Raw genomic sequence first — 19,706 nt, 5'->3', positions numbered from 1 at the left:
GACTCGTACCCCTTTCGTACGCAATCATTGCCAAGAATCGTGGCAAGCCAATCAAATCGCTCGTAGTAAAACGCGTTTCAAAACATGAAAACTGCGGATCCGGAAACTATTCAAAGCGCAATTCAAACATTAACTTTTTAGCTAAAGGATGAACAACTTTCGGCACTGAAACATATTTGAAAATGGAATGACCGTATTGCTGTTTTGCCCAAGGGGTGTAGGATATTTTAAGAGCCATATTTGGAAATTCAGAGTTATCAATCGTTGATAATAGTACTAAACCATTTTCATCTCCATGCCCGTTTGGGCTTAGACAGGACCTAGTCGTAAACATGGCCACTAGAAGGGTACGAGACGCCGTCCGGCTTGCCGGAATGACACGAGTTGTTACGAATGTAACATTAATATGGACAGCAAATGTTTTTACAGCAGTGATGCAGTGCTTAAGTTGTGAATCTTACCCTTGCGGTTTGGGCCGGGACGTAGTCAAGGCTAACTGACGTCACAGCGAGACAGGAAGTGCCGTCACCACCGCACAACCCGCATGCGTCGAGAACACTTCCTCTGAAATGTTAGAAAAATTATCGAATGAAAAAAGGAAACAATTTAAACCTGCAATATGGCAATTTGTTCAGGCGCTGCGTAAAAACTACTACGAGAGAGGTAGGTTTTGTCTCGACCAAACGTATCTGCGCAAATGGTTGTATTCAGGTGCATAGCAAGCCAATATTCAAAATCTTCATATTTAGATTGTATTGAGGGTTGCTCAAGCTTTTAGCAAAAAATCGCGTGTAAGCCCTGACCTTTCTTATAATGGGAGCTACGCCCCTGTATTAGGGGTAGTATTTTATCATAGATTGTTGGTATGGTATGCTTGCTGCTCTATTTGACTACGTATTTAACATCAGGGATGAAACGTGTGAAGTGAAGACTTCCATCTTCCTGTCGGCTTCCGACTGCATCACGAAAATATCATACTCGACAGAAGACAATGTATAAGATATCGGAGAGAGAGAGACGCGCGCACGCATATTCACGCACTCTCAAGTATACAACGACTATATGATTTCACAGATAATAAATATTTCCATGCAATAATATCATGGAATAATGATATTTGTGTGCAAATAAACACAAGGAATGCCAAGGGCTCAGAAGACGCAAACATTCTCATTCCTTAATGTGACGTCACTCACTAGTCCTGGAGAATCTTCAGAGCATATATTTCTATGTGATCTGTAAGTAGGTAATCTAGTGATTGACATCATGAGCATCAATCTATACAAATGGGAAACAATGGCGCGTCAATCGTCAGTGAATCTGATCACCCAGTCCTGTTAGTTGCCTCCTGCGACAAACAAGGGTTGGCGAAGACCCGGAACTTCGCGAGTTGCTTATTTTAAAACCCACGAGCGTTGGCTTGGGGCTGACAAAACAAGATTTCCAATCCGAGTGAATGTGGAATGCCAACCAACAATCACTTGGCCTTGATTTGCTAAGGTACACGATGTTTCACTTGTGCTTTTACCCACCGACTGTTTGTTGACATATCTCTTAGGGAACACAAGATGGGTAGTCAGGCGTGAAACAACAAATACGTCACGTCAACCATTTTCCAAGAAACCGCACTCAGTTTAAACGTGTTTTCGCGTCACAACAGCGATTGTTTGGAAGAACAAAAAATTGGAACATATGACAAAAAATAATACACAGCCTCTTTGCTCTAGAAAACCAGGCATAACGAGTATAGTTGGTAAACATTGATTTACCTGATTTCGCCGAGACTCGTGATATCGAAACAGTGTTAAAGGCACAAAGGCGCAAGGCGCAAGGCGAGTGTTGCTGGCGTTGAGTATGCAGCGTGTTTGGTATTAGTTCATAACGTCACAGTTATATTCAGTTTTCGTTGTTGAATGACGCAATGATATTGTTGTTGTTGGTGGTGATGATGATGATGATGATGATGACAATCGCTACACGTGTGTATCACGTGACACAGTTGAGAATAGTGTATCGCTATGTACCACGCCACACTCTTTGTTGACCATAGTGTATCACTATGTATCGCGTGACACTCTCAACTGACAATAGTATCTTATATCGCTGTGTATTACATGACACACCCAGTATATTGGTATGTACCATATGACATACTCAGCTGACAACAATATATTGGTATGTACCATATGACACACTCAGCTGACAGCAGTATATTGGTATGTACCGTATGACACACTCAGCTGACAACAATATATTGGTATGTACCATATGACACACTCTGCTGACAGCAGTATATTGGTATGTACCGTATGACACACTCAGCTGACAGCAGTATATTGGTATGTACCGTATGACACACTCAGCTGACAACAATATATTGGTATGTACCATATGACACACTCAGCTGACAGCAGTATATTGGTATGTACCGTATGACACACTCAGCTGACAACAATATATTGGTATGTACCATATGACACACTCAGCTGACAGCAGTATATTGGTATGTACCACATGACACACTCAGCTGACAACAGTGTATTGGTATGTACCACATGACACACTCAGCTGACAACAGTATATCGCTATGTGTCACGTGACACACTCAGCTGACAATAGCATATAGCCGTCTAGCACACTCGGCGTGCGACGTATATTTCTTTACAATATTGATTCCACTTTAAGTAGGCGTTAAGCTATTTTTTAAGTCAGTGATTCCTCAATTGTTATCGCGTCAATGAACAAGACTGTGTAGCTACACCGTGTTCAAAATAAAGTTTGACAATTGTTCGTGAGATAGAAGGAATACGTCTCAAGCGGATAAGTAAACATAATACACATGCGTTCACATGTTCTCATCACCTACGAACACTTTCAGCTTGAATTGAATTGATGTAAGGCTTCATGGGGATCAGAATAATATAAAAAGTCTTTCCCATGGACGAATAACGACATTTAGACATATGTTCTTTGATGTAAAACTCGCCCTTTGTCAAAATAAAAAAGATTTTACTACTAGATTTTACAAAAAAAAACCCCAAGCCTTTGCGGGAAATATATTGAATAAGCCGTTAAATTCTATATCCATACTTTTGTAGCCTTTGCGTGTCTTGCATGTGGAATATGATTGTTCGAGACGGCTGACTTTGTGAAATATTTCACAATTCATTTCTCACCATCCTGTGGTAGTGTCTGCAGATGAGACTGACTATAACATGTTAAACAGTGGAGGTTGGGACCTCAATGGCAACAGCCGTTTACAGAAGAATACACAGAAGAATACACAGAAGAATACACAGAAGAATACACAGAAGAATACACAGAAGAATACACAGAAGAATACACAGAAGAATACACGGAAGAATACACGGAAGAATACACGGAAGAATACACAGAAGAATACACAGAATACACGGAAGAATACACGGAAGAATACACGGAAGAATACACAGAAGAATACACAGAAGAATACACAGAAGAATACACGGAAGAATACACGGAAGAATACACAGAAGAATACACAGAAGAATACACAGAAGAATACACGGAAGAATACACGGAAGAATACACAGAAGAATACACAGAAGAATACACAGAAGAATACACAGAAGAATACACAACCATTCTCGTCATGCCTAGTATAAGGCAAACGTTTTTGTAATTTTCAAGGATTTATAAATACGAATGCGATGTACAACTAAAAACAAATTGTTCATTTGTTTAAAATGAGCGGATCACTTAAAACTTAGATGTGTTTTAAGAGCGTGTGAGCTGAAATGTGGCGAAATGATCGATTCATTAAATTATTCATGATCTTTTTCTGTGACGCTAGATCTCTTGTCATTATAGACTGACCTTGGACTAAAGCCGGTAAATATATATGCTTCATTTGTTACCATGGACAAAATGGAACAAAGGAACGTGACTGTTTACATGTGTGTACCTATTTCAGGAATGGCAACCGCTTCGCTCCAGCAGTGCCATGCTACCTGAACAGAATAAATTCTTCTCATCGTAATAGCCAGGTTCTACAAATGCTTGATTACATGTGGACTATATATACTTCTTCAAAGAAATCAGTCAGTTCTAACATTTACGTATCTCTCGTGGATGAATTAGTAAACACGCAATGTAGTTCTTGCTGCAACGCGATTGTTTTAGTTAAGGTGTTTTGTGATTATTTGTTCGACGCATCACAAAGAAACATTCCTGCTTATGGCCACGGCCTGTAAGTCAGGAGATAGTAATCCAAGGGCTGACTTAATGAACCACAACCCACGAAATCACGAATGAGACAAAGACATGTTTCTCGCTTGTCAAAGCCCCACCCGCCCACTTACGATCATCCCATCGCCTCCAGTTACGACCACAGACCAATTCTTCGTGGGGGTAAATATGTTAGGAGATCTAATAGTCACATGTCAACTACTACTTATAACACGGAAACAATGTATTAGTGCTGACTCAGCAAGTACATTGTATGACCAAGGATATACAGGTTGAGGGGGGTGTTTGGTGCTGATAGTTCTTCAGGTAAAGTTGAATCTTTAAGGATCTGTTCTGACTTGTGTAAGTAAGTGAGTGAGTTTAGTTTTACACCACGATATTCCAGCTACTGAATAGGAGCTGTAAATAACAGACTCTGGACCAGACAATCCAGAGATCGAGAGCATGAGCATCGATCTGCACAAGTGGTCACCAATGACATGTCAAACATGACCACCAGATCTCGTTGGTCACCTCTGATAAGCTAAGGTTACTGAAGATCAATTCTAAACCGGATGTTCGTGGGTGTTCTGACCTGGAATCACTCAACGGGTTAGAAACACATGCCACACATTGTTTGGGGTATATCGGTGCAGTCAGCTCATTCAGTATCTGTGCTGTAAATAAAATATAGTTGATGCATTTCCTTATGAATACATTATGACATTTAGAAAGTGGTCAATAGTCGCTGTGGCTGAGGGGGTTAGCGCGCTGACTTTACATACTGGCGATCAGATGCGAGGTACCTAAAGTACAAGTGTTGGCTCGCATCCCGAATGGGACTCAGCCTAAATACGTAATAGAATCTGTACTTTAGTGATAAAGAGTAGTCTGAAAAATAACGCATGTTACCTTTTCAAAGTTTTGTAACCGTGCATTCACGACCGTATTAGAAAACAACGCCATATTGCTTTCACACCTACATCGATAATGTCATTAGTTATGTGTGTACGAAAGACCCCGACTATGAGGGTTCACAATTTCTTGTAAACCCGAGTAGGCGTGGCTTCTCCAGCTTATCAACCGCTTTTGTGTAAAATATCTTTTAAAGTAATATATAACGATCAGTGGGTCCCCGGTGCCTTATAATAGATCTCCATATGGTACACGGTATAGCGAGTGCGTTGACATCGCATGGCCGTTACCTCGCCGATTTTCATGAAAAGCTCGTGCATGCCACGTATTGCAAGTGCACTGCCCGAAGTACCGTCATGTGAGGAAGACATGGTCCGTAATGACGAACGCCCCTTCCTAGCCTTGTGGATAAAATCCCCACGCTTGAGAGCCACAATATAACAGATTCGGTAAAGTGATATTTAACGATCAGTGATAACAAGACAAAGTTATTTCTAAGCTTGGGTTAGAAATTATCAAAGTAACATCTCAGGTATTGACAAATCACACCCCAGGGACTCACAATACACATCTCAAGTTATATAGTGCGATCATGTGATACAATCTTGAAAAAACTGACACGACCGTTATATGCAAGCCAGGTTCATAAATAACCGTACCCCTGATAAACATTAGACATTTGTGCTATATTGCCTTCACACCTGCGCTGATACCTTTCCTTAATTGCATACAGCAGTTTATCCCTCCAAACATGAGAAATCAGTGACATATTGTGTTCATCTGTGTTACGCTCAGCTTATAACAGTTTTACTATCGATCTACGTTCCGGTCGATGCGTCTGTACAACGACACCCCCGGGAATCCGAATCCCTGTGGTTAGAATATCCCGCCATCGAAACTGAATACCAGGGACTCCATACAAATCCTTCAGTAATCTTGCAGTGTCGGCTTCGTGACAATTCCACTGGAACGATTAAAGTTACTGGGACACGTTAATAATTCATCGTTCATGTAAATCGATTGGAAATGTGTTGCTGACCCTATTGGAGATGCAATTTGATTCTGACGTGATCAAAGTTGGATGTGGGGGCTAGGAAAGGAGGGTGGAGTGGGGGCAAGGTGGACTTTCAAGTCCCCGCCTGTTTGGAATCTTAGACAACAACTTCTTCATCTAATTTGTAGTTGGCAATAATACACGGATATATAAACTAAAACACGAGAGTAGAAACAATCAATATAGTAATAATTAGCGAGCATATGGTTTCGATGGAAACTTCAAGAATTCAAGATAATCTGCTGAATCTAATAAGCGCCTCGTTAATGTAGTGCGGCATTCATAAAAATAATATCGTTTTTCATGTATTCCAAACACAACACCATTTACAATGTGTACATCATAGCTGAGCTCCTGTTGATTTTTAAATACAAGGTGCAGCAAATACGTCATACGTTAGCGTTGCATATGCCAGCTAGTCAGTACGACCAATCTGTAGATAGAAAATACATTTTGTCCGCTTTATGCAGACTTTGGTATAACGAGAATTTCATAAGGGATTCTATATATATGAGCAGAGTCGTTTATGTACAGAATTCGGTGAGAGAACTCGACACAACGATACACCGCATTTGGCATAATCACCAATGTATAACTTTGCATAATGAACGTGGTAGTACCAGACCTTGATAATGAAAATCAAGATGTAGATTGAACTAATTACAATCTGTCCTGGTATTGCTTCTACTTCTGCAGCAAAACATCTAAGTAATTATAAACAGAGCCGTGGCTGAATGGAGGAGCCTAGGGCAACCAACAGGTACCACATTACATGCGATGTGGCAATTTCTGTGTTTGAAGATAACCCAGATACCTGTCCCAGATACACAAACAGGGATGGCTGCGCGGTTACATGCCGGACAACGAGAAGGAAAATAATTAATCATTAATCAATCGGCATTCTTTTAATCAACAAGGAGGAAATCAATCACTTACCTGGCACAGTGTATTGCAATGCTTGTATATTTCATGTTTGCAACGAGGGTTTGCGTGTGTGGCACCAGATTTCGTGATACTGGTCCATGTGTATTTTAGGACTTAGTAACGTCAGTGAGGTATAACGAGGTTTGTTAAATGAGATGTTGATTTTTGAAAAAAGAAGTTGCAAAACTACCCATCGATTTCTGCTTTCCTTGTGGTCTGTGCTGGACACGACACCAAAACAGACCGCTAATGTACGCCGCAATACATGTTTTGGGGGAATGTTTTAGATAGAACCACACACAACCCGATGTCAAACCTCAATTCCATCATTTGACCAAGTGAACGTCATCAAGGTCACCAGTTACCAAAACTGGTCCTGGTAACGTAGTGGTGTGTTGGTGGTCAGAGGGACGAAGTTTGACCGGCAAATAGCGGCGGCCAAGATGACTTAATCACTAAGGACAGAAATGGAAGGGTTTACTTCAAAAAAACGTTTGAAAAATATGGAATCCTAATGGACCCTTTCGCGTTGCCAAAATGTCGCAGTTTGGAAAATTTTGCCACTGTCGGCTTGTTTTTCGCGGCAACGCTTGCATGTCCCTTCTAGGATTCCATCGGAACGTGTACCAGGGATAGACATATCAGGTGATAACCAGCAGGTTTGGCCATGGCGTACCGGTGTAACCGACAACGACAACGAGTTAGTTCCTGCTGTTTTAAGCAGTGCTATGTTAATCGATGATATCACGCACAGCGGGGTGTCTTCAGATGCAATCAACACCAATCACACTTCAGTCGACATGACCCATTGAGCAATTACCAATAGTACGCTCAACTAGCTTGGGAACCTTCACACTCTGCGCACACATGAAATTAAAAATGGCGGAGAGATGCAAGTTAGTGTTGCTGACGTTTTAGCACGATGCTATTCCTTCATCCTTCATCAGCTAAAGAAGGAGGAAGAGAAAAGTGATTTGGTTCGTTTGTATGTCAATTCAAAACGCTTTGCAATTCGCTGCCCTGGGTGCCATTGTACAAAACACCCTTAACGCTACGACTGTCGTAAGTGTATGTTTAGGTATTGGAGCTACGGTTACCTTAGCTTGACGACTGTCGTAAGTCCATGTTAAGGCACTGGAGCTACGGTCACTTTAGCGCTACGACTGTTGCCGAATCCATGTTAGGATATGGGAACTACGGTCACCTTAGTGCAATGGTTGCTTTCTACAACAGCAACCTGGTTCTCCAGCCTGAAGCGTGTCACAATCCTATAATAGCTGATTCCAACTTCCAACAGTAAGACCTGATACAATTTACTCACTGACTCCAAAAGTTTGCTGACCACCAATTCTGTATTCACTGGTTAGCATTGTACTGTGTGTACTGCACGTCAATTTGTGAGAAAGCATCATGATGTTGGTCTTCGTGTCGACTATTTGACGTGTCGGTTGGTATATAACGAAATTCCATATGTAGACATTGTTAGTTTTGGGATGAATGCTTTTGCGTTAAATATAAAAAAAGCATTCGAAGTGGACTTAGAACTTAATCTCGACTATTGTACTCACCCATTCGGGACACCGCTACAGTCAGTACAGGTGGAGTTGTCGCCGTTACAGACTCCGCATGCGTCCATTCCCTCCGTTGCCGCTTTGCCAGTCCGTCCGCCGACACATATCTGACAGGTGTTGTTGGACGCCATTTGCGACAGTGTACCTGGTAAAAGGTGAGAAGGTAGACGTGTTACATCAGGTGAGAAGGTAGACGTGTTACACCAGGTGAGAAGGTAGACGTGTCACACCAGGTGAGAAGGTAGACGTGTTACACCAGGTGAGAAGAAAGCAGTGCAACACCAGGTGAGAAGGTGGTAGTGTTCCAGCAGGTGAAAGGAAGCAGTGCAACACCAGGTGAGAAGGTAGACGTGTTACAGCAGGTGAGAAGGAAGCAGTGCAACACCAGGTGAGAAGGTAGACGTGTTACAGCAGGTGAGAAGAAAGCAGTGCAACACCAGGTGAGAAGGTAGACGTGTTACACCAGGTGAGAAGAAAGCAGTGCAACACCAGGTGAGAAGGTGGTAGTGTTACAGCAGGTGAGAAGGAAGCAGTGCAACACCAGGTGAGAAGGTAGACGTGTTACACCAGGTGAGAAGAAAGCAGTGCAACACCAGGTGAGAAGGCAGACGTGTTACACCAGGTGAGAAGGTGGTAGTATTACACCAGGTGAGAAGAAAGCAGTGCAACACCAGGTAAGAAGGTGATAGTGTTACAGCAGGTGAGAAGGAAGCAGTGCAACACCAGGTGAGAAGGTAGACGTGTTACAGCAGGTGAGAAGGAAGCAGTGCAACACCAGGTGAGAAGGTAGACGTGTTACAGCAGGTGAGAAGGAAGCAGTGCAACGCCAGGTGAGAAGGCAGACGTGTTACACCAGGTGAGAAGAAAGCAGTGCAACACCAGGTGAGAAGGCAGACGTGTTACACCAGGTGAGAAGGTGGTAGTATTACACCAGGTGAGAAGAAAGCAGTGCAACACCAGGTAAGAAGGTGATAGTGTTACAGCAGGTGAGAAGGAAGCAGTGCAACACCAGGTGAGAAGGTAGACGTGTTACAGCAGGTGAGAAGGAAGCAGTGCAACACCAGGTGAGAAGGTAGTGTTATACCAGGTGAGAAGTAAGCAGTGCAAGAACACCAGGTGAGAAGGTAGACGTGTTACACCAGGTGAGAAGGTGGTAGTGCAACACCAGGTGAGAAGGTGGTAGTGTTACAACAGGTGAGAAGGAAGCAGTGCAAGAACACCAGGTGAGAAGGTAGACGTGTTACACCAGGTGAGAAGGTGGTAGTGCAACACCAGGTGAGAAGGTGGTAGTGTTACAACAGGTGAGAAGGAAGCAGGGCAACAACACCAGGTGAGAAGGTAGACGTGTTACACCAGGTGAGAAGGTGGTAGTGCAACACCAGGTGAGAAGGTGGTAGTGTTATACCAGGTGAGAAGGAAGCAGTGCAACAACACCAGGTGAGAAGGTAGACGTGTTACACCAGGTGAGAAGGTTGTAGTGTTACACCAGGTGAGAAGGTGGTAGTGTTACACCAGGTGAGAAGGTGGTAGTGTTACACCAGGTGAGAAGGTAGACGTGTTACAGCAGGTGAGAAGGTAGAAGCGTTACACCAGGTGAGAAGGTAGAAGTGTTACAGCAGGTGAGAAGGTAGAAGTGTTATACCAGGTGAGAAGGTAGAGGTGTTACAGCAACAGGATTCCCAAATAGCTGTGATATTGCCTATTCCAGACATGACAATATTTGCCCTTTGTTATCTTAATACACTTATACATACATTCACTGTGTCTGAAATGAAATCATATCTTAAATACAGCTTCTCATCTCGCCTCACACCCGTCCATCCACAGCTCTAAGTGATAAGATGTCATAACAAAGATCAATCATAAATTGTAGCAATTTTCCAAGTAATCTTTAACTGTCTGTTTAGCCTAAAACCCATATATCATATGCCATTATATTCAATAATAAACTGCAGATATATTATAATAATCCTCACTTTAACATCTGATGAAATAATTCATTTACAGTACATTTCCTGGCCATATATTTCTTATAGAGTATACATGTCTGCACATAACATTCTTTGACTTTGGAACATTTGGCTAGTGGTTACAGCGTTCGCTCGTCATGCAGGAGTCTGGGTGTATTTCCAACATATGCGCAATGCAAAGCACGATGTAGGTGTTTTCCCTGGCTGAAAGCCGTTCGAATCCATATTCCCTTCTACTAAAAGCCTATTTCATTATCTGACTGAAACATACACTATAACACACTTCACAAATGGTCATTCTCTCGTTCAATGGCTGAAGCCAATGTCTGCGCCATGCACCTCTGGGGATTAAGACCGGAAAATTCAATACGACCGTCGATTTCGGCTGATGTACATTACAAAGTACATGGTTATATAAATTGATTGTCCTTTCTGAAATGAGCTCCCAGGACAGAATGTTATCGTTTATCGACTAACGATCAACAATGTGTCCTCTGTGTGCCATGATCGGTGGCATGAAGAAGTTCAGGATTCGAGGTGCACATGGTACAATGACATGATTGCTCAACACAAACGCGAGGTTGAGCATATGTTAATTGGTCCACTGTTGGGTTGCTGTATATTTATAAATCTATTAATGTCGATATCACAGAGGTCAAGGTATGCATGCGAAGAAGCATCGGTTCTAACGATCTTCCAGTTACTGTCACTTATCAAGGACTTGTTGAAAATCTACTCCTTCAAGATGGATTTTTCAAGACATTTTCAAGAAGTAGTTTTGGTAAGACGCTCTTTTCTAGCGATAATTTCAGGATAGAGGTCAGGTATTTTATGTCAATGGTTATACACGTGTGTCCTGTACTGACTTACCTGGTGTGTAGCAGTCGTTGTTGCAGTCTTTGTACTGGCTGCCTGTGACGCCGGCTGCCGACGATGCTGCTACACAGAAACCACATGTATCGTTTACGCTGGTGCCGTTGCAGTTGTTGTTGCAGTCTCTGAAATCTGCAGCACTTCTTCCCGTGGAACCACCTATAACAAAAGCAACGTATTATAGCGAGTGTGAGTTATTCCCGCAGTAGTTGTGGAATTGTTTCAGTGAGGGACGTCGCTTGAACAGAAGACAGTGGCACTAAGGTCTATCAAGGAAGGTGAAGTTTGGTTTACAGCGGTCTGTAAATCATCGAGTCTGGACCAGACAATCCAGTGACCATCATCATCAGCATCGATCTACGCAAATGAGATATGCCGATGTGTCAACCAAATCAGAGAGTCTGACCACCCGATCCCTTTAGTCGCCTCTTACGACAGGCATGGGTTGCTGAAGCTTAATTCTAACCCTGATCTTCATGGGTCTAGGGGAAAGGAAGCTGATTTTTTCCATATCGATAAAAGCTGAAAGCTGCCGTCAGATCATCCTGCCTGTAAAAGGGACATAAATATGTACATTATCACCTTGGTCCATGAATCAGTGTGCAGTCGAATTTCATTCTCCTCTCCCTGGGAAGTATACAACCCCAATAGTTGCTCCAGAATCGTAAGAAGGTTACCATTCACATTACCACCTTATTCTGTCACCTTACATTTTCTCGTAGTTAGTAGGGCTGAAGATGGATGGCCTCATTGAGCTTTCTGAGGTGTGTATTTGTATTCTTTAACATGTTTTACACCTAAGACACCCCCCCAACCCCCCCCCCCCCAAAAAAAAATCAACATAATAAATAAATAAATAAATAAATAAATAAATAAATAAATAAATAAATAAATAAGTAAATAAATAAATAAATAAATAACATACAGAAAGGAAAGCAAACAAAACAACAAAAAACAAAAACAAACAACAACAAGAAAATAAATAAATAAATAAATAAATAAATAAATAAATAAATAAATAAATAAATAAATGAATGAATGAATGAATGAATGAATGAATGAATAAATAAATAAATTCCTCACACCCACCCTCATGCCCACCCACCCCCTTCCTCACACACATAATCCTAACAAAAGAAAAAGCAAACAAACAAACCATTTAAATAAATATAAGATCGTGATCAAGCCAGGTAGCTTCATGATCAGTTATACTATTTGCGTGTTCAGATAAACTACATTGAGTCAGTGTTTAGTTATGTTAATAAACATAATAGCCCACTAGTGTTTTCTGACTCGTCACAGAGCTGAATCCCAATCGTTAATCTAACAACGCACAATCTCTATTAACATTATTTTTCTACCCTTGAGGAAAAGAAAGGTTCTGTCTGAATGGAATAAGCACTAAATTTAAAGCATTTCTATCCCCTTGAGAAATTCCCCTATTGCCCAATGCACGACGTATTCAGCACTTCTGAGTAATGTTACTAATTAGTCATGCTTGATTCACCAAGTAACCTTCACTTATTTATGTCCAGGAGAGGGTATCAGGAATACAGACATCTCATCATGTGAAGTTTTTTTTAAAAAAAGTGATCCGTACTTGACGTACTTGGGTGACCACGGGTTCATGATATTTAGCCTGGTCTGGGCGAACAATGGAGAGATCGATGCTGCATAGACTGTTTCAATACACTTCAGTAGTCACAGATGGAATCAGCTTGTCGTGTCCACAGAGTAATATTGAACTATCTGTACATGGATGTTGCGTCTGTTAAACAGAGCATAAGACTGCGTCTGTATTGTGTATTGGGTTGTGATGAAAATGTGTTATAAATCAATACTCATTAATACGGACATCGGCAGACTGACGTCAAGGTGCGCAGTTACTTCCCTTTGTCACACCAGAATCCCGTAGTGATTTTCTGAGCTACGCTATTGTTTTCATGATGATAAGTGACTCCAGACTGAGATACCTTTTTTTCATGGCTCCAGAAAGAGCCGTGCCTTTTTGTCATGATGGTAACCCACTGCACGTCGAGCTACCCCGCTGTTCCATGATGATAAGTTTCTCCACGCTGTTACCCTGTTTTTTCATGTTGATAACTCCAGATTGACCTATTCCGGGGGTTTCTCATATTAAACCATCTCGTTGTGATAACATTTAAATCACATCATGTTGCTTTGATACGGGGCACAATTGATAATAGTCAAACCAGACTCCAGTAGGGATTTTCCAGATTCAGCTACACCTTTGTTTCATGAAAAGTGACTCCAGGTTGCGGTACCCCGTCGTTTCATGTTATGATGCGACTACTGGTTGAGCTACCCCGATCTCCCATGATGAAAGCTTCTTCAGGCTGAGCTACCCCGTTGTTTCACGGTGATAAGCGACTCCAGCTTGAGCTACTTCATTGTTTCATGGTGATATGCTACTCTAGGTTGAGCTACTCCGTTGTTTCATGGAGATAAGAGACACCAGACTGAGCTACTCCATTGTTTCATGGTGATGAGAAACACCAGGTTGAGCTACTCTATTGCTTCATGGTGATAAGAAGCACCAGATTGAGCTGCGCCATTGTTCCATGGGGATAAGAGACACTAGGTTGAGCTACTGTATTGTTTCATGGTAATAAATGAGTCTAGGTTGAGCTACTCCGGGTTTGTCTCATATTAAACCACCACATTGAAGTAACATGAAAATGATACCATTGCTTTGGTACGGACACAATTACTAATTGTTGTTTGTGCGTCCTTGCGTGTCCTCCTAAAATTAATTTTGCAAGTTAATGCCAAATACTGTAAAAATGTCATTTATCCGTATTGGACGACTACACCCCAGTAGGCGGAAATGATTGACAGATTCATCAATCCAAACCAGGATTTGAAAAAACGTATATCGACATTTTTATCAAGGCTATCAACGAACTGCAATTTATATATGATTGATTGACCAGTTCGAGAAGTTGTTTGCTGTTTAGGTACGGTCAAATTTCGCCCTTGATATTAACAATTACAGCTCTGTTTTGATTGATGTGATATTTAACACAGATAAGAGAAACACGGATAATGTACACCCGAGGTCAATATATAATGATTTAAAGCCAAGCTTCACGTGACACGGCTCCTGTGTAATCTGTGTGAAAAATAGGTAGTTACGATATGTCTGCCGTGACGTTAAAATATAGACACAATATATGTATGTATATATATGGTAGATAGAACAACTTCATTTGAGAAGTCATTGAATTCGTTGTCTCTTTCAAACCTACCTTGACAGGGAACATTCAGGAAAAACATGGCAATTATGCACGGAGCATGCAGAAATCTTTATATTTGCTTCACTACCGCATTGTCTTAGTTTTTTGTGGTGCTTGAAGGTTGGACTCTGCTTGTCAACACTGAAACAGTACCCAGGCTTGGGGCCAGGACCATAGCCCTACTGACACTGTGGGTAATGCAGGCACTCGACAGGGCTCGTCTGGGGTGCATGTAAAGGGGACATGGGTCACCTGCACGATCATTCATTCATTCATTCATTCATTCATTCATTCATTCATTCATTCATTAAAACATCTACTCACCAACACATTGTCCTGAGCAACTATCTACGAAGGCTGTCCCGTTACACTCATTGTTGCAGTCGGTACTGGAGACGTAGCCAGGCCTACCCGTACACTGCCCATTGCAGCTGTCCACACCGTAGGTGACGTTGCGACCTGTGGAACCGCCATAACATTCGCCGCAGTCGTTAGTGGTAGCGGTCCCGTTACATTCGTCTGCAAAGGGAAAATCACATGATACAATGCAGTGCTGTGCTGTAACGTCTGGAAAACACTATACCGTCCACATCTGCACGCAATACCACCACCATTACTTCTACTGTCACTGAGCCATATTTGGTGATGCTTCTGTAGTTGCTGCTTATACTACTACTGCTGCTGCTGCTGCTGCGGCTGCTACTACTACTACTACTGCTGCTACTACTACGACGGCGACGACGACCACCACCACCACCACCACCACTACTACAACTACTACAACTACTTTCTCTATTAAGGATCACATTGTTATCAGTGTTCAGGACGGGTAAAGCTGCTACCACTGATACTATGTAGATTACAATGGGCCCCCAATAGTTAATTATCAAATATTTTACTGAGTTGTCTTTGCTTGTTAAGAAACACTTCTTGCCATCCATCTAGGGAACTTGGCATCTCGCATGTCAAACAAGGGTAGCATCCTGGTATATTTAGCGTTCCGCTGGTAATAGATAAAACGGTTAGTCTCTGAATATAAATTTTTGAGAGTAAAATATAACCCAATTTTAAATTCAGTGGAGAGATTTTAAAATAAGTGAAACATATTCTGACTAGCTTAAAACTTTCTATAAAAATGTTAACTTATAAATTATGTTTAAGCTAAGTGTGCAAACGATTCAATATTTAAAATAGTTTGAATAAATCAGCGAACATCGGCGAAATAAATGTCTTCACAGTGAACTCAACACTGATCGAACATGCATACGTCATATTATGATTGTTAACGATACGGCGGAGCGTTAGGCGGTTATCGTGGTAATGGGTAATCTATTTTCCCCTCCGGGGAGTCGTGACATGGAAACTTGGGGTGACAGCTTCACTGACCAAAGAAATTACAGTATTATACATGAGGGAAAGATAAAATGTGACGTAACGAAAGTACTAGAAAGGATTAAACCAATCTCATCATTATTTTCAGGAACATGCAGGACAGTGACGAGAACATTTTAGGATCACGCACCCTCATCCTTTAACGTAATGCTATCAGACCACTTCAAATACTTAACAAACACTTAATAATTCACCAATTCCCATCTCGCTGTCTGCGTTACCATGGTTCGCTGTCTAAGCACCATCACAACAACAACGCACCTGATATTCCAGTTTAAGTGTCACATTTGAGGGGTTCTATTATTCCATCAGGGAATATCTGAGGATACATCTCCCTGGCACTGATGGCATCCCAGCCATTGCCATGTATTAATCATAGAGAGATGATGTGATAAGGCCTGTTTCATTACACCTTGATGAGAAGACCCGGCCAACCATAGAAGATGGTCTTTCACTGTAATCGTTACCATTGTCATTGTTTGTCCATTCATATTTTTGTATTTTATCTCAAACTTAAACAAACTACTGTTCGGGAGGGCGAAACATGTGTAAATAATAATTTAAGAAACGTAAAGTTGACCACTTGGTAAAATGTGTAGATCTATTCGCTTGATCGTGAAAATTGTTGCGTAAAAAGAGATTTAGAAAATCAAGCCTGCATGTTATGCGTGTTATTAACACATCAGAGCATACATTCGGCGAGGGACATTTGAGATAAAACAGCGTTTTTAATAATCATTTTTAAAATGTGAATTCAGAGCGGACGGGGTTTGGGAAACAAATATAATGACATCCTTATCTCCAGGAACAAGTGTTGGAATACTTGGTAAAATTACTATTACAATATGTAAAAGTGGACAACTGTGGATTATTGTGGTGTGTCCGTGGTGAAGGCATGTGAAGAACCGATATTGCTGGACCACCATAGTGTTGATTAGCTGTGGTGTGTCCGTGGTGAAGCCAAGCTTGCATACTTTAGTGGCAACAAATATTTAAACTACAAAGGAACGTTTGGTTCACTGACCATAATTAATTCCCTGGGGTATAGTCTCGTTACTATTCTTTTATGATATACTGACCCGTATAGTCTAAAAGTACATTGGGATGCTGATTGTGAGACTGGGCACTGATTGCTTGGTTCGCCTCTGATTATAACTAATAACATTATGGAAATGATATTTTTCTTAATCATTGTCCAGAGGCATTTTAAAAAAGTACATGAACTTGTAAGGCTTACAAAATCTGGACTCGACTAAAAAAATAAGGAGTTTTAGGGAAAGTCTTGTTAATTTTCCAATATCTATATTAGATTGTAAGGTCAATATGATAGATTGTTTTACATGGCAATGAAAACGTCACGAGGGAAATGTCCACCTAGTCTTGTTGTCCACCTTAAAATTCTTTTGTAATCTCCTTTTCTACATGACGCCGTGAGATGCAACTACAAACTGTATCTTACCATTGCAGTCGAGGAAGTCGCTGATGGCGCTGACATTGGCGGTTCCACCGTAGCAGATTTTGCATTTGGGGTGAAACAGGGCAGCACCGTTACATTGACCGGCGCAATCCAGTGTTCCCGAGCAACCAGTCACTGGAATAATAGATTGATAGTGAAATATAAGAAAAATATTCAAATAACGCAAATAACAAGAGAACAATAGCAGCCTGTAAGTGAACTTGTGTTCTTTTAAACACATAGAGTTTTCGAATTAAAACCAAAGACATTAAATTGGAAAGAATGAACGTCTTGAACTAACGCTGACCATTGCATGACAAGCATGATAAAGACATCAGTATTTAATATATGAGAGTATGACATCACACTTGTTTTTTTCTGTGTTAAGATGATAAAGTGAAATGTTATTCTGGATTACTGCAGCGTGTCTGGATTGAAGATTCAGTGTACAAGTAAGTTCGTTTTAGCACGGTAACCACAGTTATGGTAAGAATAGGTTTGCGAATTAACAAGGTTTCTCTCTCTGTGGTTTATGTACGTGTTGTCCATTGCTCGTGAGCTGAAAACCAATCTTTTCAAATCTCTTCTAAAAGTTGTTACTTTAAAGTCACTTTCGAATATGGTTTATGCTAAGTATTTCGTAAAAAGGAACCCGTCGAAAACACATGCAAGGGAAAGTCATTTAAATGTAAGCAAATCTGGGACCTCATGGTATAATTCAAAAGAAGGGTTTGCACAAGACAATATTTGACTATTAAGTGAGTGACTGAGTGAGTGAATTTAGTTTTACGCCGCACTCAGCAATATTCCAGTTATATGGTGGCGGTCTGCGCAAACGTGTCAACCAAGTCAGCGAGCCTGACCGACCGATCCCGTTAGTCGCCTCTTACAAGCATAGTCGCCTTGTATGGCTAACATGGGTTCCTGAATGCCTATTTTACCTCGGACCTTCACGGGTCTTTGATTATTGAAGCGTTACTAGTTCGGATAACTGTATCCATCATTCATCTCATAAACCTACAATCAACACACCAAGCAAAACACCATAACCTTAAAGGGAATCATTAAAGAAGCACAACACGTTATTGTACCTGATTAGTCAATGCTAATAACAGGTGAATTCAATCTGGACGCCCCGCTGTGCCGTGATCGTAGAAACATTCCTTTGGTCTTTGAAAGGGATTGGTTAATTTCCGCTTATCCGTTTTCATATGAAAGGCTGATGGTTCAGAGGACTGAGTGCAACGCCATGGTATTGATAAACACGTTGGTTTGTGGACTGGTATGCTTGCGCTGTTCAGAAAATAACTAAGAGGTATGGATTACCTAGAACTTTAGGATATTAGAATAAATTAGTGGATGGGTTTTGAATGAATGAATGAATGATTGAATGAATGAATGAATGAATGCCAAGACTTTCGCGAGCGACGTAAAGTTTGCTTTTTTTGTAATTATATTGATTGTATACATTTAAAGTGGCTTTGGACAGGGATGAAGCGTCATTTCAATTTTGCGTTTTGTGAAATCTGCAGATAATCGAGACTATGTACTTTCTAGCGATGATAGTTACATACCTTGTCTTCCCTTAGTGACCAGTGTTTGTGCTCAACCGTCTTGTTTACTACGTTACTGTACGTATTTATAGAGCTGTGTTAGATGTGACAATGGCTAACACATAAGATGGGCGTTATATACTGTCACAGGTCGATTGTCTCGAACTGTAACTCGCTTGGGTGACCAGTGAATAATGACGTGTGTACAAGTCTTCTCCTGACTGGCCTTGTATTGGCTTGGACTATTCAGGGTTTAGAACAATCAGACAATCAGGGTAGTGCACCCAGCTGACTCCCTTGAACTGGGTCAAGCTATGGTTTCTTAGGGGCAATACCTAAACGATCGCAAATGTATTTATCCTCGTACATTCCTAAAAACTGAAATGTCTTTGGAGTCCCAGACCATAGTTTAATTCAGAATACAGCCATTAAATAAGTTTCTTTTCTCTGTCGGTTTCAGACCTTGTTCTTTTAGGGGTTAGAATTGGCCTTCAACAACCGATGCTTGTAAGAGGCGACCATCCGGATCGGTTGG

At 41.2% G+C, this 19,706-nt stretch overlaps 1 protein-coding gene across 1 annotated transcript in view; it reads right to left on the bottom strand.

The window, feature by feature from the left end:
• Positions 1 to 19,706, bottom strand: part of LOC137260880 (pneumococcal serine-rich repeat protein-like) — a 51,855-nt gene that overhangs the window by 20,248 nt on the left and 11,901 nt on the right. The window contains exons 2-6 of the mRNA XM_067798427.1: positions 17,622 to 17,753; positions 15,095 to 15,289; positions 11,511 to 11,672; positions 8,668 to 8,815; positions 462 to 564 (exon numbers count right to left, since the gene is read on the bottom strand). Coding sequence (XP_067654528.1) covers positions 462 to 564; positions 8,668 to 8,815; positions 11,511 to 11,672; positions 15,095 to 15,289; positions 17,622 to 17,753 — 740 coding nt within the window. The remainder of the gene's footprint in view (positions 1 to 461; positions 565 to 8,667; positions 8,816 to 11,510; positions 11,673 to 15,094; positions 15,290 to 17,621; positions 17,754 to 19,706) is intronic.

The sequence above is a fragment of the Haliotis asinina genome, chromosome 14 (genome assembly GCF_037392515.1).
Source record: "Haliotis asinina isolate JCU_RB_2024 chromosome 14, JCU_Hal_asi_v2, whole genome shotgun sequence".
Classification (NCBI taxonomy): domain Eukaryota; kingdom Metazoa; phylum Mollusca; class Gastropoda; order Lepetellida; family Haliotidae; genus Haliotis; species Haliotis asinina.
This window is presented reverse-complemented; position numbering and strand designations above follow the sequence as displayed.